This window comes from Rhinoderma darwinii, chromosome 10 (assembly GCF_050947455.1).
Source record: "Rhinoderma darwinii isolate aRhiDar2 chromosome 10, aRhiDar2.hap1, whole genome shotgun sequence".
NCBI classification, from domain to species: domain Eukaryota; kingdom Metazoa; phylum Chordata; class Amphibia; order Anura; family Rhinodermatidae; genus Rhinoderma; species Rhinoderma darwinii.
The window spans coordinates 44,686,080-44,710,526 of NC_134696.1; the positions used below are offsets into that span (position 1 = coordinate 44,686,080).

The 24,447-nt window shown below is 41.8% G+C and overlaps 1 protein-coding gene across 2 annotated transcripts in view; it reads right to left on the reverse strand.

Annotated features, from left to right (window-relative positions):
* Positions 1-7,734: 7,734 nt before the first annotated feature.
* SIK3 (SIK family kinase 3) overlaps positions 7,735-24,447 on the reverse strand; it is a 104,460-nt gene continuing 87,747 nt past the window's right edge. For both annotated transcript variants that reach the window (XM_075839808.1, XM_075839809.1), the window contains exons 16-25: positions 23,062-23,215; positions 22,298-22,423; positions 20,733-20,833; positions 19,376-19,485; positions 18,962-19,286; positions 17,358-18,139; positions 13,810-13,976; positions 12,983-13,115; positions 12,646-12,797; positions 7,735-11,018 (exon numbers count right to left, since the gene is read on the reverse strand). In XM_075839808.1, coding sequence (XP_075695923.1) covers positions 12,652-12,797; positions 12,983-13,115; positions 13,810-13,976; positions 17,358-18,139; positions 18,962-19,286; positions 19,376-19,485; positions 20,733-20,833; positions 22,298-22,423; positions 23,062-23,215 — 2,044 coding nt within the window. In that variant the 3' untranslated portion in view covers positions 7,735-11,018; positions 12,646-12,651. The remainder of the gene's footprint in view (positions 11,019-12,645; positions 12,798-12,982; positions 13,116-13,809; positions 13,977-17,357; positions 18,140-18,961; positions 19,287-19,375; positions 19,486-20,732; positions 20,834-22,297; positions 22,424-23,061; positions 23,216-24,447) is intronic.

The following is a 24,447-nucleotide window of genomic DNA, read 5'->3' on the forward strand; positions in this document are numbered from 1 at the left end:
ACGAAAATGTGGGCGGCTGTCCGCGGCCGCAACTGCGGCCTGTGATTACAGGTACGGCCGTGTGCATGGGGCCTTAGTCTGCAGAATTATGTAACTAAGGGCTCATTCAGACGAGCGTAAAACTCGTCCGTGTGCTGTGCGTGAAAATCACAACACACGGACCCATTGATTTCAATGGGGCTATTCACACATGCAGGAGTTTTCACGTAGCGTGTCAGTTGCGTAAAACTCTCTGCATGTCCTATATGGTGCATTTTTCACGCACCTATCATCCATTGAATTTTAATGGGTGTGTGAAAATCACGCACAGCACACAGATGCACATCTATGTGCTGTGTGTGATTTGCGCATCAATTCAATTGAAAATAACAAAAAATAAAAAAAATTATGCGCTCTGCGAGTGCGTGAATAACGCATGCCCCTCGCAAAGCACACTGATGCATAACGGACCAGATTCACGTGCGTTTTTCACGCACGTGAATCTGATACGCTGGTGTGAATGTAGCCTATGTTGCCTAATAATCATGCACACAGATATTCTCCTAAGAAAGCCAAAACCTCACTTATAGGCTAGATTCACACTGGCGTTGCGCATCTCGGATGTGAAAAACGGAAGTTTTTCACGTCTGCGGTGCATCCGTGCTCTGCGCTGTGGGACGCGATATCATGCATCCCCATAGACTAGTCTATGGGGGGGATGCGTGAGAAAATAGGGCGTGTCCTATTTTCTCACGGACCCTTCACACGGTCCGTTGAAACAACGGCCGTGTGAACAGCCACATTGAATTATATAGGTCCTTGTCACGGCTGTTGTTCCAACGGCCGTCACACAGACGTTTAACGCGTTCGTGTGAATAAGGCCTTACTTTCATAAATATTCAGGTTTGATGTTTAACAACATTTTTGATTGACAGACAGACAGCACTGTAGTTGTTCAACAACAAAATTAATCCTCAAAAATACAACTTGCCTAATTGTGCACAGTGTACAAGTGATTTAGGAAAACTATGATAGTGCACACTCCTGCTTTGCACTGAAAGTGAAGGTACGCTTTAACATGCTTAGAGAAAAATATCTCTGCGGAACGATGAACGAGCTGCGGATTTAAAAAATCTGCAGCATGTTTATTATTGCTGCGGATTCTTCACTGAAAAGTCACGGATTAGCTCCATTAAATTACATGCAGATCCGCTGGCCAATCCATGGCAGAAATCAGAGTGTCCGCTGCGGATTTTCCGAAAAATTCACGTTGGTTTTGTCTATGGCAAATCCGTGAAATGTGAACACAATCTAGGGAGTATATTTTGGCAACTAAAAAGTCACCGTCTCTAAGGTGTGTACTTTTATGACGCTACAGTATTTGGGTAAATCCTGTCCAGTTAGGTCATCATTCCTCATTGGAAAAAGAAATTGGATAAAGTGAAAAATGACTTATTAGTTTGGCCCCTATTCTGCACAATATTTTCAAATCACTTACATTCGAAGCTTTACAAGGGTTGCGCAGGATTAGAAAAAAGGCCTATTTTCTCTCAGAAACGGGAGCACTCTCGTCCGTGGCCGGTGTCTGGTATTGCAGACTGTCCCCACTCAAATAGAATTGAATTTCAAAACCAAAACTCAGCTGAAAAGTGGTGCTGTTTTGGGAAAATATAAGCAGACCATCTTTTCCAATCCTGGAAAACTTAAACATAAGCATGAAAGGTCTGATTAAATCAACAAGAAACAAGATGGGGATTAATCTGCATATCACAAGTTTATTTCCAGGAATTCACTTTCAAAAATCATTGTCGGACGTCTCAAAAAGAAAAAAAAAATATATATATATATATATATCACTGAAACAGCCATTTTAATACATCTTTTGTATTTTTTTTTTTTATCTAGCCAACAAATAACAAAATTAAAAATATCAATCAGGAAAAACAAACAAAATGAGTACTTTGGACATACTTTAGAGAGCTGTTTTGTTACATTCAGCGTGTTTTGGATGCAAAGAAAATACTGACCGGAAATTCCCAATAGACTATACAGGTTCTTTGTAGGATTAGAAATAAAAGAGCAAAATAAGGGACCAAGTAGCTGTAACGCGCTCTCCTGATAGAAGATGACCGCTCATTCACCTGCAGCAAAGGTTAATACAATAAATACAGGAGAATCTCATTTGTCACCCGCTTCTTGAGTAGGTCAGTATAATGTGTGGCCCCATAATGCTCAAGACCGTCCGGTAGGGTTATTCATTCCAAGCAAGTAGATGTGTCATACAGTCAAAGAAATGTGAATTACCCTTAAAATTCTGGCCTTTGATACAAGGCAACGCTATGTAGCACATTCTCCAGTACTTTGTTGCATCAGTTTTAATGAGTTTCAAAATGACAGAAATGTTATTTGTTTTGACATTTACAAACCTCAATTTATCCTCTACAACGTGTCCAAGCTTCATGATCATTGTCCTTAAAGGAGTTCTCCAGCTTGGACAATCCCTAAACGTTAGAATAGTCCCTTGACAATAAGCGGATTACAAACTATCTCCCTACTGATCAGCTGTAATCTGCGGTGAAACCGGACAGTAAGGGCCCTTTTACACGGGGCAATAATCCGGCAAACGAGCGTTCATATGTAATGGTTTCCGACATGATGGAAATGAATGGAGACGATTGGAATAACGATTGTTCACCCCCATTCGTTACTGATCGTTGCTCCTTGTGAAAGGAACAAACGAGCGTGGATCAAGGAGCTGCCTGGCACTTGCATTCACGTCCCATATCGGCCGGTGTAATAGGGTCATTAGTATTCAATTTCCCTGCAGCCCCATTACACGGTGCTCATTGATACCAATGTGTTGCCTGTGTAATGCCAGACAGGACAGGTCCTCCAAGGGAGAGACGCTCTTTGTAACCACTCTCTACTCTGGCCAAGAGATGAAGTTCTGGAACGGAGGACCCCCCCCCCCCCTTTATTAACTCAAAATTCCCAAATAAAAGTATATGAAAACGGGTTAACTAAACTGGAAACCCCTTTAAAGTGTGTGTCTGGGATAAGAACAAGGGGATTTTTATTTTTCCCCCCAGAAAAAGCACCACTCTCGTCCATGAACTGTGTCTATGTAGTATAAAATGGGATTTAGAGAAATTGCGTTCACACGTATGCCAAGCCTATTGTGTTACCCTTACCTCAACAGTTTTTAAGAGTTTAGAAAAGGGCAGTGGCTAAGAGATGTGATAAAATGTGTGAAATATATTTATAGGAAAAAAACAATATTAGTGTGTTGTCCCTCCTAGGAAAATGGCCCTAGATGTAATGCTAGATGTTTTTTTTAGATTGCCGTGCGTCTTCGATATTTGAACTTACTTTGCATAATATTAAATATTTCGTTATTAAAATCACATACCTTTTAATTTCCCACAGCAGTTATATTATAAACTTGTGTCCCTATGCCGCTGAGACTGGGGTCCTTGCGACGTTCATGGCGTCATTGCTGTGAGACTACGTTTCAGCCATGGACACACCTCTGCAGCCAATCCCTGGCCATATTGGGGTTTTATCATCAATAATGATGTCACTGCTACATCAATGGGCTGCGACAGTCAAGCCCCATGGCCAAAAACTCATTGTACTGCAAAGACAAGATGTGGAGATGGACCCTGGAAATTTAAATGGTAAGTATACTAGGAAAATGGTTTGGTCCCCCTCTAAGCTCTGTTGGTTTGGGGATCTGACTTTAATTAGCACCGTAGTTTCAATAAACTTATCTTTATCTGAAGGAGAATGTTGTAAAGGCAAAATTAAAATTGACTTTAGTTTTTCCACCATAAAAAGTGCCGGCCATAAGATGCCTGCCTTCATGCCAACTTGCCGTCCACTGCTCATTGTCACGAGAAATCAGACTACGGCAACAAAGATGAAATTGGGGTGGTCTCTGCTTGCCTATGCGTGCTCCCCTCTATGATACTGATTACAGAGAGGCGGGGTCTGAGTTCGGGACAGGCATCCAATTGGTCAATAGATGCGCACTCCCGATGGAGTGTACTGTAAGAGAAAGGAAGTGCCAGCAAGTGTAGTGCTGCCAGACTCTACCATCTGTGTAGACACCCCCAGAACTCAAGTGGATGGTTGGAAGTTAAACAACAGGTTAGGGACACACTAAAGGTGAAAATTAAAAGGTATGACGGTCAAAAACACTATGGAAACATTCAGTAGCCTGCAGGCTACAAATAACACAATTTTATCATTGAAAGCATAAGTTGTATGTCCTGTGGGTGCCAGTTCATTTATTAAAGTAGCATATTTCGCTGTGACTTGGAATCACCTACCGCCAATGTCAGCCTAGTAGTCTGTGTACACATGGTGAAAATCAGATCTGAATAATCCCGAGCCGAAGTTCCCAATTTATCAAATGTAAATGTGCAAAACAATCAATGAAAAATGTGCATCCATCCATATTTAAATAACCCCCTAAACAGTCAACAGGGTGTGTACCTGCAAGGGGCGTGTTACTATGGCTGGGACACTGTCCAATCAGATATGGACAGTGCCATAGCAAGAGCGAGGAGAGTGTGCTTGCACGCGCACACGCTCTCACTCTTCAGCTTTCAAGATTAGTCGAAATCATGCGGCCATTAAGGGTCAATTTATTAAAAGGGTTTTCCAGGGAGATAATTGGTAGGCTTTAAAGATCTGATCGGTGAGGGTCCAACTCTCAACGCCGATCAGCTGTTTTGAAGGAGCTCTTCAGTCCTTTCACGGCTCTATACGATCAAACACAGACACACTTGTAGCAGCGGTTTACAGTATCACATTCGGAATAAGGCTGTAATACTGTGAACTGCTGCTACAAGAGTGTTGGTGTTTGATAGTAGGGAGCAGTGCGAGTGATGAAAGGGAAGCAGAATTTGCACAAGCGCCGTGGCCCCTTCAAAACAGCTAATCGGCAGCCGAGTCTGACCCCCACCGATCAGATATTGATGGCCTAACCGAACCATCTGGAAAAACCCTTTAATGGCCGCATGAAAAAACTGCAGTTTTACCAGCAAAACCGCACCGGTTTTCAGTTGCAATGTGAGCGCTCCGTGTGGGGTTGCTATTACAAAGGAAATGAAACTCTGATGAGACAGCCAGTACATGGCTCTATAGGTGGTTCTTTCCCCAGCCATACATCATTACTCGGTATCCACACAACCATACCGTATCTGGAGATCCTTGTGAAGTAACGGACAGAACCAGCATAGATGGACTAGAGCACCTGATTGTACAATCTTCTCCTGAGTTTCCACCTACTTTTCAGAACAGTCTTAAATAAATGAATACACCCAAACAATGTACCGGAGAATGGCAAACCTCAGCCGATGAGCATTCAGAAAGCGTGAGCCTCTCATTAACATCGGTTATATAGCGCCTGTTGTGGCATCTTCATTACATTGTTTTTTAGTTTCTTTTTACTCTCTGCTGTGTGGGAGAAAATGAGACGCAGTGAGATGTGAACTCTTGTGAACATACCCAACAGAGAATAGTAAAAAGTTCTGTCAGTGAGAGCTAGCCTGCTTGTTGACAGTTTCCAGGGAAGCATCAGAAAATGTTTTTCCATGAACTGCTTGCGATAAACGTAAAAATAAGTAAAAAAACAGCAGAAAAGATTATGAAGATGTGCTACTGTACATTCACTATATGCTACATAGGCCACGATAATAAAAGATGAAGCTTCACTTTTACGTTTTCATACAAGGGTATAACGATCAGTCCAGATAAGAAATGGTACAACTAGGAGAAAATATAAATAGCTTTGTGTTCAAGTCGTCTATATGGAGACCGGAATGTTTCATGTAAAAATAAATCAGTATTTACCAACTAAGGTCCTAGGCGGCTCCAAGAAACGAACATACGTTTTCTCTTGTTATTTAGGATCATCCGGACAGGACCGTGTCTTTAACTCCTTTAACATTCCACAACTGGGCACTTTATTCAGATTCAGAAAGAAGTGCAATCTTACTAGTATCAATTCTGGAAAATTAGGGACTTTACAGAGGAGCTCTGCCTTTACGGATCGCAGTTACCATAGAATATTAACAGAATCGTTCTATTCGTAAGTGGGAATGATCAGATAACCTGAAGGGCTGTGAGGAAATGATCCTTCCATGCGGTTGTCCTGCTGGAGCTTTCAATAGAATCTAACCTCTATTCTGTCCAAAAAATAGGCTTTAAGAGCCATGGTGATCGCCTATGCCAGCACTACATTGACAAAATGCAGCCCACCATACACGGAGCCGCCATTCTACTAATTGCTCATGCAAAGCGACGGCCGGGAAATTCTTCCAACTCTGCAGTAATATTAAATCTCTTCCCGCTTGTAAAGGGAGTCATTAAGATAACCAGACAGTGGAGAATTCTTTATTTCTAAAGAGGCTCAAAGCGAGAGCTTCACTTTAAAGGGGTATTCCCAGCACATTTATGGCATTCCCAACTCTGACATTTATGTTATATCCTTCACTATGTCGAGGACCTATGTGAAGAACGGGAGAGACAATAAATGGAGAGGTGGTCGTGGATGTGAGCGGTTCTCTCCATTTAATTCTATCGAAGTTATGGAAACAGCCAAGCAAGCTCGGACATCTCTCCATTCAGTAAGGCGGGATGGGGAACCCCCATTCTCCACAAAGGTGTAGGTCCCAAAGTTGGGACCCGGAGCTATCACACATACGTTGCACATGCTGTGGATATGCCATAAATGTGTGAGTTGGCAATACCCCTTTAAGCAAAGTACAATTTACCTGGGTGACAATGGCATTACCCAATCTCTATGCAGATTTGTCGATACCGGCTGCTTCCTAGAACCTTCATTCCAATCAAGGTACACCCCCTCTTTCTAAGAAATAACACAGCAGCCAAATATTTTCTAGAGTACTCCGGCTGGTGTTTACATGACGTTCTGTGTCCACATAAACCCACAAGGGCAAAGAACATATTTTCCATGCACGTTGACGTTTATATTTGCAGGTATGTCAGGGAACGGTTTAAATACGCAAATCTTTATTTTCCCATAGATTGATCTTAGAACGGTAAAACCTCAAAAAAGTTTGTAATCTTTGAATTAAAGCAAATAGCAGGCAATAGATCTGACAGCAGCTGGAAAAACAAGGAGAGAAAAGAAAGGATGCATATAAAAAGCATGCAACTCAAAGATACAGAACATCCACCGTTACTCCATGAAGATCGCCCGGAATCACTTTGTGGCTGCGGGAATGTGGCTGTAAAGGCACTCAGGATATGTAACCGGGGCTGCAGCGGCCTCAAGGCAACTACACCTGAATGCTACACTACACTGCACTTACAACCACTCCATCCCATCTTGCACTGAATGGTCCAGCAACGCTACTGAGGCAGCAAAACGGATTATTTCGTGCACATGCCAGAATGGAATTGATGGGGGTCTTAACCCCTATATAAGACTGAGGGAAGGGGCAGGCAAAAATAACATGTTAGGTATGAGTAGGCACGGCAGTATTTGAATAAAATGATTAAAGTGACGGATTCGTTTGCTTCTACAAGTTAAAAATCTGCGCAATAAGAACACACAATACGCAGGCCTCAGGAAAGGGCCAAAGCTTTGCTAGCAAAACCAATTACCACTGACTGTCCCGCCTGCAGCAAAGTTTCCCATACTGCCAGAACATTATAGGATTGTATCAAAAGGTCTGTCAAAAGTTTACAAATTTAGTTAAACAAGCAAAACAGCAGTGTATCAACCAATTACGGACTGATCTCCGGGTATTTATACGTCTATAGTACATCAGCACAGGATTCATCGACTTCCAATGTCTGTGGAGCATTACCGTCCAATGCAAACTCTTCAGCCATTGCCAATTTAATCTGCCCAACCCAAAACTATAAATGGCACGACAAGGTTTCACAATATATATTATATATATATATATATGTGTGTATGTATATTTGTGTGAGTCTCTCTCTCTATATATATATATATATATATATATATAATATTATATAGATAGATAGATATAGATCTGTGTTATGATAAAGGAGCAAAAAGTTAAAAAAAAGCTGATGAAAAAAGAAAACATCAAATGTAGAACGTACAAGGAAATGAACATCGTGAGTGGGACCCACATGCAAACCTGCATATTCTGCCCTCTTAAAACACAAACTTTGTTTCGTTTTTTTGTTTTTTTATTACCAATAATAACAATAATTATATAACAACATTTAGGGCAACAAAAAGAAATGAACTATGAAAATAAAAACAGAGGGGGGGGGGACATTTGTTACATCAGATGAGAGATATGGTCTGTTGAGAGGCTGCAATTTTTATTTTTTTCTCAAATATATATATTTGGATATATTTTTTATATATATTTGTGTTTGTAAGAGAAAAGAGAGGCTCTTTGGGCCAAAATTGAAATGAACTGGTGAAAAGTGCAGGGACAACACACACATACATGTATATAAAGACATGTTGCTCCAATCCCCCACGACACAAGCTGCTCTGTATAAACTTCTTCCTATTACACAGATTAGTGTAAAAAAAATGTAAAAAAAAGTGAGCAAAATTTTTTTGCATCCAGCATACGTTTTAAAACTTTAGGTCAGTTGCTTGTATGGTCGCTTCTGATATATGACGGCATAGGAACTATTGCAAAAGTTACGTGCGCCCCCTCAGAAAGGAGGTGAACAGCTTAAGAGCCAAGGAATGAGTAGTGTGAGAGGTGGCAGCGCCACAAGAAGGGGATGTTACCTGTGAGCCATAAAAGAGCTACTGTCAGTGTGACAAATGTGTCTGTGAGATCAAAGAAAAATGGCCATTAAATGCTGAGCAATATGACCTGGGATTATAACCCCGATCAGGGACAGCAAATTCAACACTGGTTAACAGAAAGCCAACAGAGATGCGGATGAGAAACCTTTGTGCGTGTGATAAATAAGCAGATATATAGACTATGTAAGGTGATAGCGCAGGACAAGGTCTTGTTTGCATCAATAAAATGTGAGCTGGTTTTATGGTCGGACCTCTGATGGCGCTGCCGCATGCAGAGGGGGCCATAACTGCTGCTCGGCACACACAGGACCATACTTGTTAAAATACAAATATATGCAGTCGTCCTGGACTCTTCCCTTAGGAAAGTCCTGTAACAGGCCAAATAAGCCAAAGCTAAAACTCATGGCAGAAACATAGGTTGTAGAACATAAAAAGACTACGCATGGCACAACTGGTAACAGCTGCTGATCTATAGGAACAAATGTCTTTATATACGCACACAGACATACCCTCATGATATATACATCCATACAAACAGACAGTTATATACACATACATATGTACACAGTCCCCACACATACTCCACGAAGATCGCACTTTAACCATCTCACTGCTCGACAGAGATGACACATTCCCAGCACACAGTGAGGGGTTAATTCTGATTATGATTAATGAGACAAAACACACACACAAAAAAAAATAAAAAAAATAATCATATGTAAAATAAGTAGCATATTGCACCAGGCCTAATCTCCCAAGGGCCTCATAGGCACTACATGGGATCTGTGTCTATAAAAAGTGGATGGGCAGGAGGAGTTGGCACCCAGGGTGTAGGATACCCTACATCTACGTACGGCCATAGATGGGACTATGGCTGCTCATCAGGCAGGTATAATATAAATATAATTAGAGTTCTTTCTCATCTCATTACAGTAGATTCAGAATACAATCACTACAATGATGAGGAAACACTTGGTATGGCACATCTCACCAATACACCCTCCAAAGGCAGCAGCTTTATCATGTGCAAAACATGGTGCCAACAGTGTTGTACTCAAGAGTGGCCCTTACGAGTACATATATTCTTTGTATGGTCTACACCCCACTTGTAAATGACATACTCTTTCCCCAGGCACTTATGTAGCGCAATGTAGGCAGCACTTTCAGAATTATTCTATATTGTAAACAGTGCCAGCTCTATGGGTCAGTATATATCTACTCAATATCTGATCCCTCAGGTACCAGATATATCTATACAGTCTACGCTTCTCCTAGTTTGTTGATCGCATCTTCTAGTGCTTACACAAGGCAGCTCAAAAATCATAACATTTCCTAAAAACTGGCCAAGACCGTAAAAAATAATAAAACAGATAAAAAGGGAAAAAAAAAATAAAAAAAAATTTAAAAACTACCTATTAAAATGGCACACATTTTCTGCCCCTTCCTTTTCTTTGGCTTTGAATAATTAAAAAAAAATTAAAAATAAAATAAAATGTAGCCCTCGGCTACACGGATTAAAATAAAATAGTGCAATTTATGAAAACTGGAGCTTGAGTCACAGGTCATATTTCAAATGTATGACCTGCGTCCAAAAGACTACACTTAACCCTGTAAGCCAAGACAGAGGACACATGTGTCCACTAGTGTGTATTAAAAAACATAGGCTCTCCGTCAGGTGCCAAACTCTCCTACAGCACTCCACCCTAGGTACTAGCTGCTCCTGCCAGGCCATCCTTGGACATCAGTCTTTTATGCACTGGTCACCCAGAGGTGCCGGTGTCTCCTGTGTCCATGCTCGGGTACAAGCCCCTACTACTGTGAGGCTGCAGTCTCTCTTGACACAGCAGGTGCCGTATTTCTACGTTGGATTCTTTGCTGGTGATTTTGTATTTCAGTCACCAAATATTTCCCGCCCCGCCAAGGTTACCCTTTTCCCACAGTGCCTTTGAACAGGATTCCTCCTTTCTTGCCAGTGCCTGTAAGGGTGGTTAACCACAGACCTATCTTTGAGGAAAAAGGAGGGGAATAGACTCCCCCACAACTAATCCCAGCCCTTCTTTTGTGATGACCCAAACTCCTCAATAGAGAGAGGGTTGAAACAAATAAAATATGATGAGGGGCACTTCAAGAATTAGTCTGATGTGGTGGGGCATGGCGAGTCAGTTCGGGGAAGGAATACAGATGAAATTTGGCGCTAAAGCTGCAGATACTGTTGGTGTCAAAAGATGGGACCCTCTTGGTTCTTGATGGAAACCTAGAGGCAATGAAAAGAACTATTGTAAGTACATTAATAAAGTGCTAGTAACATCACAGCAAGTAATTATTTCTAACAACAATTAGGACCCGTCACCTCTCCTGACATGTATTCCCCATGAAATTATTCTGGGGATTCTTCTCTAAGAACTCTGCATTGTGTCGTTACTCCATTGACAACTGGGCATTACCATTCCCCTTGTGAAAAGAGTGTGGCCAAACACGTGTCAATATGTCAGACTGTAGATACACCATATTGATAAGGGAAAAGGTAACAGCCAGTGCACAATTTAGATAAACATTTCCAAGAGGAAGAGCAGAGGAATGGCACAAGGCAGAGGAATGGCACAAGGCAGAGGAATGGCACAAGGCAGAGGAATGGCACAAGGCAGAGTGGCAAGAAAAGATTCTCCAGAATAGTTATATGGGGAACACAATAATTCACTAAAAACAGACATGTCCAAAGAGCTGACAGGTCCTCTTTAAGAACTATTGCGTGCTTACAATCACTTTTCACACAACGGAGACATTCTCCGACATTACGACCACCACCTAAGACCATTGTCTCCTTTAAATGGGTTTTCAGCTTTGGACATTACCCACTCGTTAGACGGGTCCCTTTACAATAAGCTGATCACAAAGTGTTTCCCTACTTGGACCCCTGGCAATCAGCTATAATCTGTGGAGAAACCTGGCAGTAAATGCTCAATTTCCCTGCAGCGCCACCATAGGTGACATTAAGCATTGCACAGTGCCCATTCACATCAATGAGTTGTCTGTGCAATCCAGTACAGGACAGGTCCCCCAGAGTTAGAGACGCTCTTAATAACTGCTCTCCACTCTGGCCAAGAAATGAGGACCCTAAACAGTAAACCCCCTCTATTAACTCAGAATCCCCTAATACGGCATATGAAAATGTATTTTCTAGACTGGACAACCCCTTTAAGTTGTGTGGCCGTGCAGACTAAAAATTCCAGACTCAGGGAAAATCTGCTCCTGCACAGTCTGAGCTTTCCCCTTTATAAGCTCTCTGCCCAATCATAGAGGGAACTGCGCAGCGGCCCTAGACCACCAGGGATGTTGGCCCTAACCCCTCAATACCCCAATCCGCCAGGAATAATGGCAAAGACACTATAAAAGTATTTATCTGCACTCTGTATCAAAACACCTACCTGGATGCTTTGTGATATTGTGTATCTGGTAGTTGTATGGTTAATTATATTGGTGCAATACTGAAATATTTATTCGACGATGTTTTGGATCCCTAGTCTTAGAGGGACAATGCCCAGGGTCGCTAGCTGTCACGCTCACTAGATACAAAAAGACTTAGCGGGAACGAGACAATCTAGAATTTTGTCGTTTAAAAGGGATTTGACATTGGAAACATGACAGGAACCCGCTAAAGGAAAGCAGGAAAAACAAAAGATGAACCCCGCAATGTGTACTGTATATTCTCCATGGAAATCCACCAAGTATACTCCACAACCAATGTTTTAGGTGTGTAGACTATAAAATGCCAGTCCTTAGAATTCTATTCCGTTAAATCAAGAATAGTGGAAAATATATATAATTAAAAAAAATAAATAAATAAAAAAGAGAAGGGAATGCATACTTCTGGGATATCGTACCTCTATTCACACTCCTGCCTGCTCCATGCTGTAATTCAGATCAGTGTGTTTGTACCCCAGCAGCATGGTAGCAGGGTAGCAAGAGGTGGTAAGATGTTGTCCACTGTCGCTGATCACCGATAGTTCTGTCTCTTCGGGAGATCTCTCACAATCTGTTCAATTGGAAGCAGAAGTAGAAACTGTGGTTCAAAATCCGTAATGACATTGGAGAGAGGACACAAACACAGGACAAAGAGCAAGAAGAATGGAGGAAGCAAAAAAGAGAACACATTTCTAACAAGAAAAGAAATATCAAATAATGACTATAAGAGAAGAGAAAACGGAAAATGGTTCTTACCTTCCCCCTCTCCATCCTGCAGCTGCTGACTTCCCATGAGTGAAGAGCGGCTCTGAACGGCATCAGACATGCGAGCAGAGCTTAGAGCTTTACCTGCCATTAGACTCATACCAGCCAAATTATCCAGCTGCACCTGAAAATACCGCAACAGGTTGCTCAGTCTTCGGGTAAGTTCACACGTAGTGTAAATACTGATTTTTTGGAACGTATTTCATTGCAGAAAATCCGCAGCACAATACAGTAGCAGCAGAATGGATGAGATCATCCACACGCAGCGTAAAACAAAACCGCAGGAAAAAAAACATTCATAATTTGACCTGCGGTGCAGTTTTTTAATCTGTAGAAAGTTAATTTATGCTGCGAAATTGCTAGTTATCTGTTCTCCCCATTGAATTCAGAAGTAAAACCCGCAACAAATCGCAAAAGTTAACATTTTTGCGACGGAAAAGCTGCGAATCACAAGCTGCAGCAGTCACATGGGATGAAACGTCATCCCAGGCTGCAGGACGTCAGAGGTATGCGTCGCCATGACTACGGCTAATTATAAGGTTTCTTTTTTTAGCTGTTTTCTGTAGCGTACATTCCGCCCGAAAAACTGCACCACAATTTGGTGTAGTTAGTCCGCCGGAATTCCCTGAGGGGGTCCACGGTGGATATGCTATATAATTTTACGCAGCGTATCCGCCCTGTGTGAAAATAGCCTTAAATAGAAGTAGAGAGATCCTGTATAACATATATGAACCTGCTTTTTCAATACGAATGACCACCTGGGTACCATTATTGTATATAGTTTCTATTCCCCACACCACAATCCAATATATACATACATAGGCATCATCACTAGTTTGGATGGTGTGGTGTCGCTGCAACATCCTGGTACGGGCATGCTCACTGGGCGCGGACCTCGGAGGGTAGGGGACACCATTATGGTCTGGAACTTCCATGACGAGAGGAGGGGAAACTCTGTCCATGCAGTTTACCGAAGGTCCTGATTCTAGAAAAATAAAGAACATGCTTGTCACACTGTTTGTTGCATACCAATTATGTTCTACAAAAGGCTGACGTTCATGCCTACATATGAAGGGATTGTATTCATGTTCTCTTGGAGCGCAGCCGTAGGAAATGTCCTCAACACTACTTTGTCCTAATATACACATTGCTGCTACTTGTAAATTAAGGAATTCAAGTAAAGATCGACACACACAAAAGTGCTGTCGGCCAAACGCTGTTTGCCTGACCGCTATCTCCGACTTCCCCATAAACACGCCAGCTCAGTTGTGTGTATATTTATTCAGTAGGGACGGGAGAGATAGGCCGAGGATTATCTCCCAGCAGAGATCAACATAATAAATCCTGCTTTCCTCATCCATCTGTGGACAGTCAGGGGACGCAAATACACATTGAGATGTCAGCAAGATCTGTCAACAGTAATCTAATGTACATTGGCAGCTTACAAGGGTTTTCATTGATCTTACATTTATGGCGTATCTTTAGGAAGGCTGTCAATGTATAATTGGTGATGTCTCAGCCCTGGAACCACCCCAATCAGCTTATTTTCACGATCATCTATACACACTAGATGTTACTATATAATTATTTTTTTTTTTTTCACTTGTTGCTTGCAAAAGAGGTTCATGTAGAGATCGTTTGGATGTACATCAGGGCTGGGCAAGGATTAGGCGCTTACTAGCGAATACACTATGAAATTTGCTGGTGACGTCTATCTTTTTGAGTTTCTTTGGAAAAAAACAAAAAAAGAAAACCACACGAAGCCTACAGTAATTTATCCACCCCTGATCCTAGTGACCACATGGGGTACAGCAGTTCTAATCATGTAATTGAAATATAAGAGTAACGGACACTAATGGCCCAGAGTGGATTTGGTCTATATGACCCTGAAAACACAGTAATCAAGTGTTAGCGTGGCGTTAACAATAGCAATGGTCTCCCCGTGATGACATACTTGGAATGCGGTAAATCGACCAGGCCGTCCAGGACCTAACAGGACTCCAAGGCAGTCCAGTATTTATACCGGTTAGGCCATACTTTAGATATATGCTCCAACACCGTGGTCGCCAACCAATGGCTCGAGAGTGGCTCTATATGGAACCCTGAGTTATACCTATATGACCCCACTACATTATTACATTAACAATATTATAGACATATCTTATCTCCAGAAAAGTGCCATTTGGGTGGTGGAATAGAAGTGTGAAATTTTAAACTGAAATATTTATCTACAAATGTAAATTTCATTATTTGTGTTTCTCTACGTTTACTATGTTTCCATTTTTTTTACTTAAATGTAGCTCCCGGCCATCACTCAAAATGAAATGTGGTTCACAAGGTATTAAACATACCACTGCTCTAAAACATACCCACGTATACTATTATGCACAAAAAAACAAAACAAGGCCTCCAATAATAATAAAAATGTACCAGTCAGAATGTTGAGGGACAAGAACAAAATATAATTCCTTGGTTCAAAATTCCTCGTGATGTTAGGGCCTGTTCACATCAGCGTTCGGGTTTCCGTTTGGGGTTTCCGTTCATCTATTTAGTCAGAGAAACAGATGAACGGAAAGACAAATGGAAAACTATAGCTTCCGTTTGCATTACCATCGTTTTCAATAGTAATGTTTCAGTTTGTATCGGTTTCATAAAGTGTCAGGTTTTTTTTTCACGGAAACTATAGTGCCATCGTCTACGCTATTTTTTCTGTGAAAATAACGGAAACCTTATGGAACCAAACTGAAACATTACCATTGAAAACCATGGTAATGCAAACGGAATCAATATTTTCCGTTCGGGTTTCCGTTCATCCGCTCCTCTGACGGAATAGATGAACAGAAACCTCAAACCGAACGCTTATGCGAACAGTCCCTTTGTGCAATGGATACATAAATCAGTGCCATATTTGCAACAAACATTTTTTGAGAGGCTATTTTGCACCTTAACACATGCACTGTGGACAGTAGTGTGAACAACCCCTTCTGGGCACCTTCCTGAAGACAAACTGGAACAATTGTATAGGAGATGTTTGTGGAGTTGTCATCTACATGACCAGTCAGTCTCTAACTTCACTCTCTAACTTCTGTATAATTTGTAGGTCTTTATCGCCTAAATGGATGCTACAAATAAATGACTGCAGACAGTACCCAATATTTGAAATGAATGCCAACAAGCAGTTGTATGCCTTCAATATTTAAGACGTAATTTTAACTGGGAAAAGAACAGGGTGCAGAAAGGAAATCCCAAAAGCGGTAAAGAAAAATACTGCATGTTTATACTCCAGCAGCTAAGCGGAGTAATATTCCAATATCCACCAATTGAGAAAAGTTAAAAGGGATCCTACATCATTGTAGCTTCTAGACATGCGGCTGAATGAAATCCTCAGGTCTCTATACATGAATGGGAATTAAAGCAATGCTGCTGCTATCCTCTCTATACAGTTACCAGCATAGGTCACATCATAATGAGATTTAAATCTAAAAAGGTGTCAAATTCCGATGCGTAAAAAATATCTGTATAGCGCTAAGAGATCTGTTTTTCTTATACAAATCTCCAAATCCCTTGCATAGATACAGGGTTAAATGATACATTTCTGGCTGCCTGCAGCCACCAGTAGGGGGAGCTTATTAGTGGTGGCTGTAGACAGCCAGAATTTTATCACTGTCTCACTCGGTTTCATCAGTTGTGGGCAAGGATTAACCGAGAATAAAAAGGAAAAGATCCACAGCTCCTAAATACACTGCTTGTGCAGCAAACTAGGACTAATATTCTGCCCGGACAATATTATAATAAAACCTACTGAGAATGCCTGAGATTTTGACATCTGGAGGGTAGGGCTTAACTGGAGAAACTTCCTGATCTGTCGGAATAGGAAACAAACATGGCACCCTATAGTAATAGTGCTTGCAAAGGGCACTAGACGTGCAGTTTCCATTTACAAAGACATAGTAGTGACCGATCCACAAATGTAAATATAATGCGAAAGATCATTTTTGTCGTGTCTGTGGTAAAAGAATTATTGTTTTAGACCGATGGAAACTGTAGAATTTATATAGGTTTCAAATGCAGTTCTACAAAACTTGATAAAAAAGTATATTCTATTTTATAAGTCCGTTTTCATGCGGCCCAGAAGTAGAAAACCTTCTAGCCTGGCTGAGTTTTTAAGACTACTTTTAAATGTAGAAGGGAATGGGTTAACCATATCATAGTTTAGTGCGCATAAAGGCAGTGACCAGCTACTTCTCGATGAAAGTCCAAGTGGCAGATGGATAAAACGGGTCATAAAGATATCAAGTCAAGTAGAATACACGCCGATAGCCGGCGCACTGTAAGCATTTTCTGATATTTCTACGGCATCGCATACCTCTGCTCGCCACCTCGGTCCGGCTGTAAGAGGTTTGTGGCGGATACTGCTGTGTACTGGACTCCTGCTCTCTCATGGTCTCTAGAAGAGACTCCGTGTCACCATGTCCACTCTCCTGCAGGGGTTTGCTCAAACTTCTGAGAGTCTCCCCCTCACTCATCCGGTGCCCCTCCCCAGAGCAATCCTCCTCCATGCTCTCTGAATGTAGCATAGACGGGTGAAACCTGGGGGGTGGCGGTGTATGTGTTGCCTGATGCATACATTCCTGTGCTCGAATCTGAAGCAGATGGTGGTAGGGCTCAGAAGGGTTCTGGTAGGGTATGTTGCCGGCATCTACTTGATTCAGCTGCTGGTTGAACAGTTCATGCAACTCCTGTCGCTGTTGCTGGTGTTGTTTGATAAGCTGCATGAAATCTGTAGGGGGCAAGCGTGTATCCGCATGGCCCGTCAAAGAGTGCCGTGGGGAGAGCAGACCCTGAAGCATGTGCGGCAGTTGCTGGTGATGTCTGGTATACGTGCTAGGTGTAGGCGAGAGTAAAGCTTGTTGCAACGCTGAGGTGGGATAATTCTGTTGGGGAGTTGCACTGAATGCCGGATACTGCTCCAGCTGAGGAACTTTCAAGGCTTGAGTAAAACCAGCGGCGGCAGCGGAGGGGTTGTATCCTGCACTTGCTTGGCTTGTGTATCCTGATGGGGCAGGCCTTGGCTGATCAGAAAACACATGAGGGTGTAAGTGGGTCTGGTCATAATTGGTGGAGGGAGAGAAGCGGCCCATATTCAAGCTGAGGAACAAGGAAAAAAAAAATAGGTCATGGACAAGTGTTACAATCAAGACACAAATTCATCTCTCCAATAAGATGCAAAACTTGGCTTATTTTATGGTGCAAAAACAAAAAGTAAATGCTTAGCAGATACTTTTGTAGCGCAACTGATAGATTTTAACTATTGAGCTGCGGTCCAAAGGAATACATGGAGTTGCAAGCAATCTTGTGGACTGCAGCTGTCCCTGCAGTCTCGTGACAGACAACCCCTTTAATAGAAGATTCAGTGATTTTGCCAGCCAAAGCTGTTGGTGACTGCTCATTTCCACTGCTGCAGCCACTACAGGGGGAATGTAGTATTACATGTGGCAATTCAAATGAATGTGTGCCATACATGGAGCCTGCTAGCGTTAAAGACGCTGTTTGCAATCTGCTCTGGCTCATAGTGGGAGTTCCCAAGCCGAGGACCCCCTTCATGATACCCAGATGCCTGGACAGACGTCCTCATATGACAACCCCTTCAAAGATTGAGTAGCAATTCACAGTTTACGTGCTGAATTAATCTACATAAAAAGATAAGTTTGCACATCGACATTCTGGAATGTCACTTTTTTTTTTTTTTTTTTTTTTACAAAAAAGAGAATAAACAGCTTAGATATTGATTACATTTCCAAGTGTTTTCTCTTTATTTTTAGGATGAAATGTTCTTTACACACTTTTACTGGATTAGGGAAAGCGAGCGTAGGTGATTTTGTAGAAAGAGTCATAACGGTAAACAAGCAACAAATCAAATAAAAAAACTCATTAGAAAAAAATAAGCTCTGTATATTTTCAACCTTGTACCTGTGCACTTCAGCACTGTCAGCGCTCAATTGTTTGGACAGAGGTCGGTGGGTATAACTGCCCATTGAAGCCATAAGTGATGCCCGTTGTTGCATCTGTATAGTATTGGCACAAGGATTAATGGGAATAGCCCGGGCAGCTCCTGACATATCGGGTGGCTCTTGCACCTGGATGGTGACTTGCTGTGCTGACTGCTGCTGGTTCTGCTGCTGCTGTATGCCCATGCGTGGCAGTGTAATGCTAGGTGGAGGGGAGCCACTGTTAGAAGGCTGGTAAAGAGCAGTGTGTCCTGGCACACCCTGATACTGAGTGGAAGGTTGGGCCCCTAAACGTGAAGGAAAAAAAAAAATGTGTGTGAATGAAAAACGGCAAAAATAAATAAATCGCACAATAGAACATTAGGAGGAGTTGTACCGTGTGTCTGGAGCATGGCACTGGAAGATTGTGGGGGGCTATTGTTTGGCTGTCTGAAAAGATGGTTGCTGGCTTGATTTGGAGGGGGACTGGAAGGCTGGATTCGCAATCTGGAATGAGAAAGGACAGGTCAATGAAGATAATCTCCTTAGAACACACATTTCTTAGGCTCGGTTCACATTACGTTTGAGGCTTCTGTCGGAGGTATACATCGGGAGCATTTTACAACGTATACCTGCAACAGAAGCCTCCTACATATACCACTGTATAGGCTCAGTATACATTTGTTTTCGGGCTGTATAGCCTTTTTCCTATACAGTTAAAAAAAAAAATAAATATTGCCAACAAAAAAATTGCTCACGGGCTGAGCCCACTACGTAGAAAGTGTGTTGGCTGTGTGTAACAGCCGACACTTCAGTGTAACTAGCACGATCCCGCTCATTTAACCCATTAGATGTCGCGGTCAAAAGCTACTGCGACATCTAAGTGGTTAGTAAGAGGGGGCGGCGCCGTGACGTTGCAAAAAAGTTATAGTTGTCAGAATATGGCAACAAAACACAAATATTAATAATTGTATTTCCTTGTAAAAGTAAAACACATTTTTTTTATTAATTTGGTGCCGCCGTAATTGTATGTTACTGCACGGTGAACACCATAAAAACGAAACTCCCCAAAAAAAAAGGAGGAATCAGTTTTTTTTCTCCATTCCAACCCAAAATTATTTTTCCCCGGTTTCCCACTACATTATATGGTAAAATAAACAGTGCCGGGAAAATCTACAGCTCGTCCCGCAAAAAAAAAGCCCACATATAACTATATCAACAGAAAAATAAAAAAAGTTATGGCTTTTGGATAGTGGGGAGGAAAGAACGAAAGTGAAATTCCGAAAGAGGTGAAAGTACAAGGTATTATATACAGATAATGCGGAGTATTTATACTGTTGGGGCCTTCAAGTCAGGAGTTTATCACGGTCAATCAGTCTACATTGGGAATAGTGTCTAATGGATATATCTGGCTACCGTGCTGGGAGCTTACCTGGCACATTCACCAAACAAAGATTAGAAACGTGATGTGAACGTAGTCCTAGTAATTATATGTATTTATGTGTAAAACTATATTTTACAGTATTGTAACATTATACCATTTCTTTAAAAAGTCTGAGTTTTTAGTTTCAAGAACTAAACAAAAAAGAAAAGGCGATCAGAGCTTTCAGACGCTATTGTTAACACTTTTTTTCTATCAGAGAAATCATCATGTGACTAGAGGCCTTTATTACAATGTAACATGAAAAGGATCAGAAGAATGATGTAGTCCAGCAGCGTGTGAATGCCCTTTTTCCCGGTGAGTGGCTCAATACCTCTGGAGCTGGTGTGTAAGGAGGGCAGGCTGATTCTCACAAGCCGGCACCATGGTTGATGACTGCAGAGGAGGAGATGGTTGTGCAGGGCAGATGCAGTCCTGAAAGAAAACCAAAAGAATAAAGGAGACTGCTGAGCCTATTATCTCACCACAACTTCACCGCGAGATAGAGATATAGATAGAGAGAGAGCTAGATAGAGAGATAGAGAGAGAGAGCTAGATAGAGAGAGAGCTAGATAGAGAGATAGAGAGATAGAGAGAGAGAGCTAGATAGAGAGAGAGCTAGATAGAGAGAGAGAGAGAGAGAGAGCTAGATAGAGAGAGAGCTAGATAGAGAGATAGAGAGAGAGCTAGATAGAGAGAGAGCTAGATAGAGAGATAGATAGAGAGATAGAGAGAGAGCTAGAGAGAGAGCTAGATAGAGAGCTAGAGAGAGAGAGCTAGATAGAGAGATAGAGAGAGCTAGATAGAGAGCGAGACAGCGCTAGAGAGCGAGAGTGAGAGAGAGAGCGAGAGTGAGAGAGAGAGAGCGAGAGAGAGAGAGAGAGCGAGAGAGAGCGAGAGAGCGAGAGAGAGCGAGCGAGAGGGATATATATATGTATATAGATCTAAATACATATATATATAGATCGATCTAAATACATATAGATAAATAGATCTTAATATATATTGCCTCGTATTTTTTGGAATATTGAGAGATTATATATATTTTTTTAATTATATTTAATTCAGTATAAAAAAAAGTCACCGCATATAAAACACAATAGACCGTTTCACATTTTCCACCTTGCGATCCATTTACCAGAGTGTATATTCACTTTCTCTCCGAATTTTTGAAATCCTTTAGTTTGAGAAATTTCCCCAATTTTGGGTTTCTCCACAAATGGGTCATTTCCATAAAATCCCTCTCTTATGCCCAGTGCATGCCTAGCTAGTCGCCATATCTTCTGTAGCATCACTCCAGCAGGGAACGTGCAACCAGAGATCTTGGGAGCTGGATTCCAATTTACCAAAGAGGAGTTTCCACCTGCCCCGTTTCTGTCCAACTTACAATTGACCTCTACATAATCATTCAGTTCCCATCCCTTTCGCACATGTGACTTGCTATAAAGTATAACCTGAAAATTAGGATATAGTCCTTCCTCACCCTTTTTCCTTTGCAAGGCATCCAATTGTATCCTTGGCTTACTGCCTTTACAAATTAAAGGTGTTGGAATTTAACCATACTGGACTGTTTACTAGTAAGTATAGCAGCGGAGAGTGAGATATTATATATATATATTGTTATCCCACTCCATTATAGTATAAAGTATTAGTACAGAACTGCAAGCTCTTCATCAGGCCTCATGTATGAAGCGGTCTCAGAGGAAACGCAGCCTTGTTCCCCATAAAAACCGGAGTTCAGCTCTCTAAACTGTTCTGGAAAACGGTTTCTATAGGCAATAAGGATGAGTATTGACAGTATAACGTTGTTAATCCATCTACTCAGAACTGCAAATCTGCTCATTTAAATTTGCAATAGAATAGTCGGCTTCAGAAATAAATAATAATAAAGTGACTTGCCTGGATTTGATGTTGCAGGACATGTTGGTGATGCTCCTGCTGGTACATGACGTGCTGCTGTTGTGTGTGTTCCAGGGCTCTTTCGTCCATATGTATACCATAAATCTTCTGCAAATGCTCACACTCCTGTAAACAAGCCCAAAACCATTAATACACTATTTCCACCAGAAGTGAAAGAATTACACTGGAATACGCCACCCCTTCCTGACTGCTGGGACCCCTGCTAAATCTCAGAATAAAGGGGCTCCAATGTACGCGCTAAGCAAGGAAAAGCAATACAGGCCCATTCACTTGAATGGCGCTGTGCTGCTGTTGCACGCACAGCAGGTGGTCGGGACTGTCGCCGTGCACAGCAGGTCGTTGGGACCCTAGGACTTCAGTCTTTTTGTCTTCCCTTCCCCACATCCCACTTACCTCTAAAGTTTTTTTTCAAGGAAAATTTTAAATCCTGAAAGAATCAGGCAGACTGGCTGACAATCTCCTTCCCAGTCAACTCTGCTTTATCCTGCACAATACTCATACAGTACGATTACCAGATTTGATAAAACTTCTTATAAAAGATATGAGGGCCAGTTCATAAGAAAGAAATATATATCTATCAGTATGATTTTGGACTGTAGGAGGAAACTAGGGTAGCAAGAGGAACCCCAAACATGTGAAGAACAAACATCAAGTTTCCCTAGTTGGATTTGAATCCAAGATCCCATTCCTGCATGGCATTTAGGCCGCTGCACACATATATTTACATGGTCAAAGTCTATTACCTGCTGCAGCTGTTTGATGCTGCTGTTATGGTGTCCTGTCTTCTCCAGATGAGCTTTGAACGCTTGGATTGTGGCCGCTCCATCGGAGAACCTGCGCACCGGGGAGAAGCGCTCAGCAGGAAGGTGAAGAGTGTTTGAATCTTTGTACATGGAACTGAAAAGAATGGGGGTTTTTTGCCAATAATGTAGACAGGAGTGTTCATAATAAAGACTTAAACTAACTACTAAGGCTCTGTTCACATCTGCGTTGGGGTCCCGTTCTGACGTTCCGTCGGAGGTTTGCATCAGAACGGGACCCTGAGCAGACACAAACTGACACTGATGGAAACCAGAGGTTTCCGTTTCCAACACCATTGATTTCAATGGTGACGGAGCCGGTGCCCGTGGTTTCGGTTCGTCTCTTTTGTGCACCGGACCCGTCGTTTTACCAGAAGCAATAGCGTAGTCAACGCAGATGTGAACAGAGCCTAAAACACACAAACACTGGTGAACTACACAGAGGACAATGAACGCACTGAAAACTTTAGTTAGGAATGCATTGTATAACATAATTATGATTTTAAAGAAAAAAACACATCAGCCAAGTCTCTTATAAGAGGTTATCAGGTAAACATCAAGGCCGAGCACTGAAATGTATCAATCCCTTGTTCATTAAACCTTTCCTAGTCAGGTGGAGTTTTGCTGTGACATGACTGTGTGCACTGACTGTCAACGGACAGCTGAAAATATAGATGATTATCAGATGGCTGACATTTCCTGGCGTGTACAAATAATACTGTATCAGCAAATACAGGGAGAACAAAGCATTTACATTTTGCGTTTCTTCAGCTGACCCTAATGATATGTTCACACGCAGCAGATTTGTTGCAGACATTTCTGCAACTGTCCCATTGATCTAAATTGCCAAAGTCCGTGCACATGCTGGAGAAACAACCCTACTCAGCTCCACAGAATACTTTTTTCAGTCTGAGAAATATCTTCAATGAAACTGCAGCATGTGAACACACCCGAAATGTTGCAATGAACTGTTGAGAAACAATCAATCAGACAACAGCATCTCTCTTGGGGAGAATTCACACGCTGAAGAATTGCTGCGGACTTTCAGGGCAAATTCCGCACTGAACATCTGCAGCCATTTACAGTACAATACACGTGGATGGGGTTTTAAAAAAACAACCCATCCAGGAAAAATTATTTAGCGCAGAATTGAAGGGTTGCAGCAGAATCCACAGCATGTGAACGGTCGCAAATTTCACCCTTTACAACAGAATGAAACCGCACCAAAATGCGTGTCAAAAGCTGCGTGTAGCACATGCAGATTTAGTTGCAAATTTTCAGCATATTCCACGGCGGAAGTCTGCTAAGCTGCGGCAGAAATCTTAACAC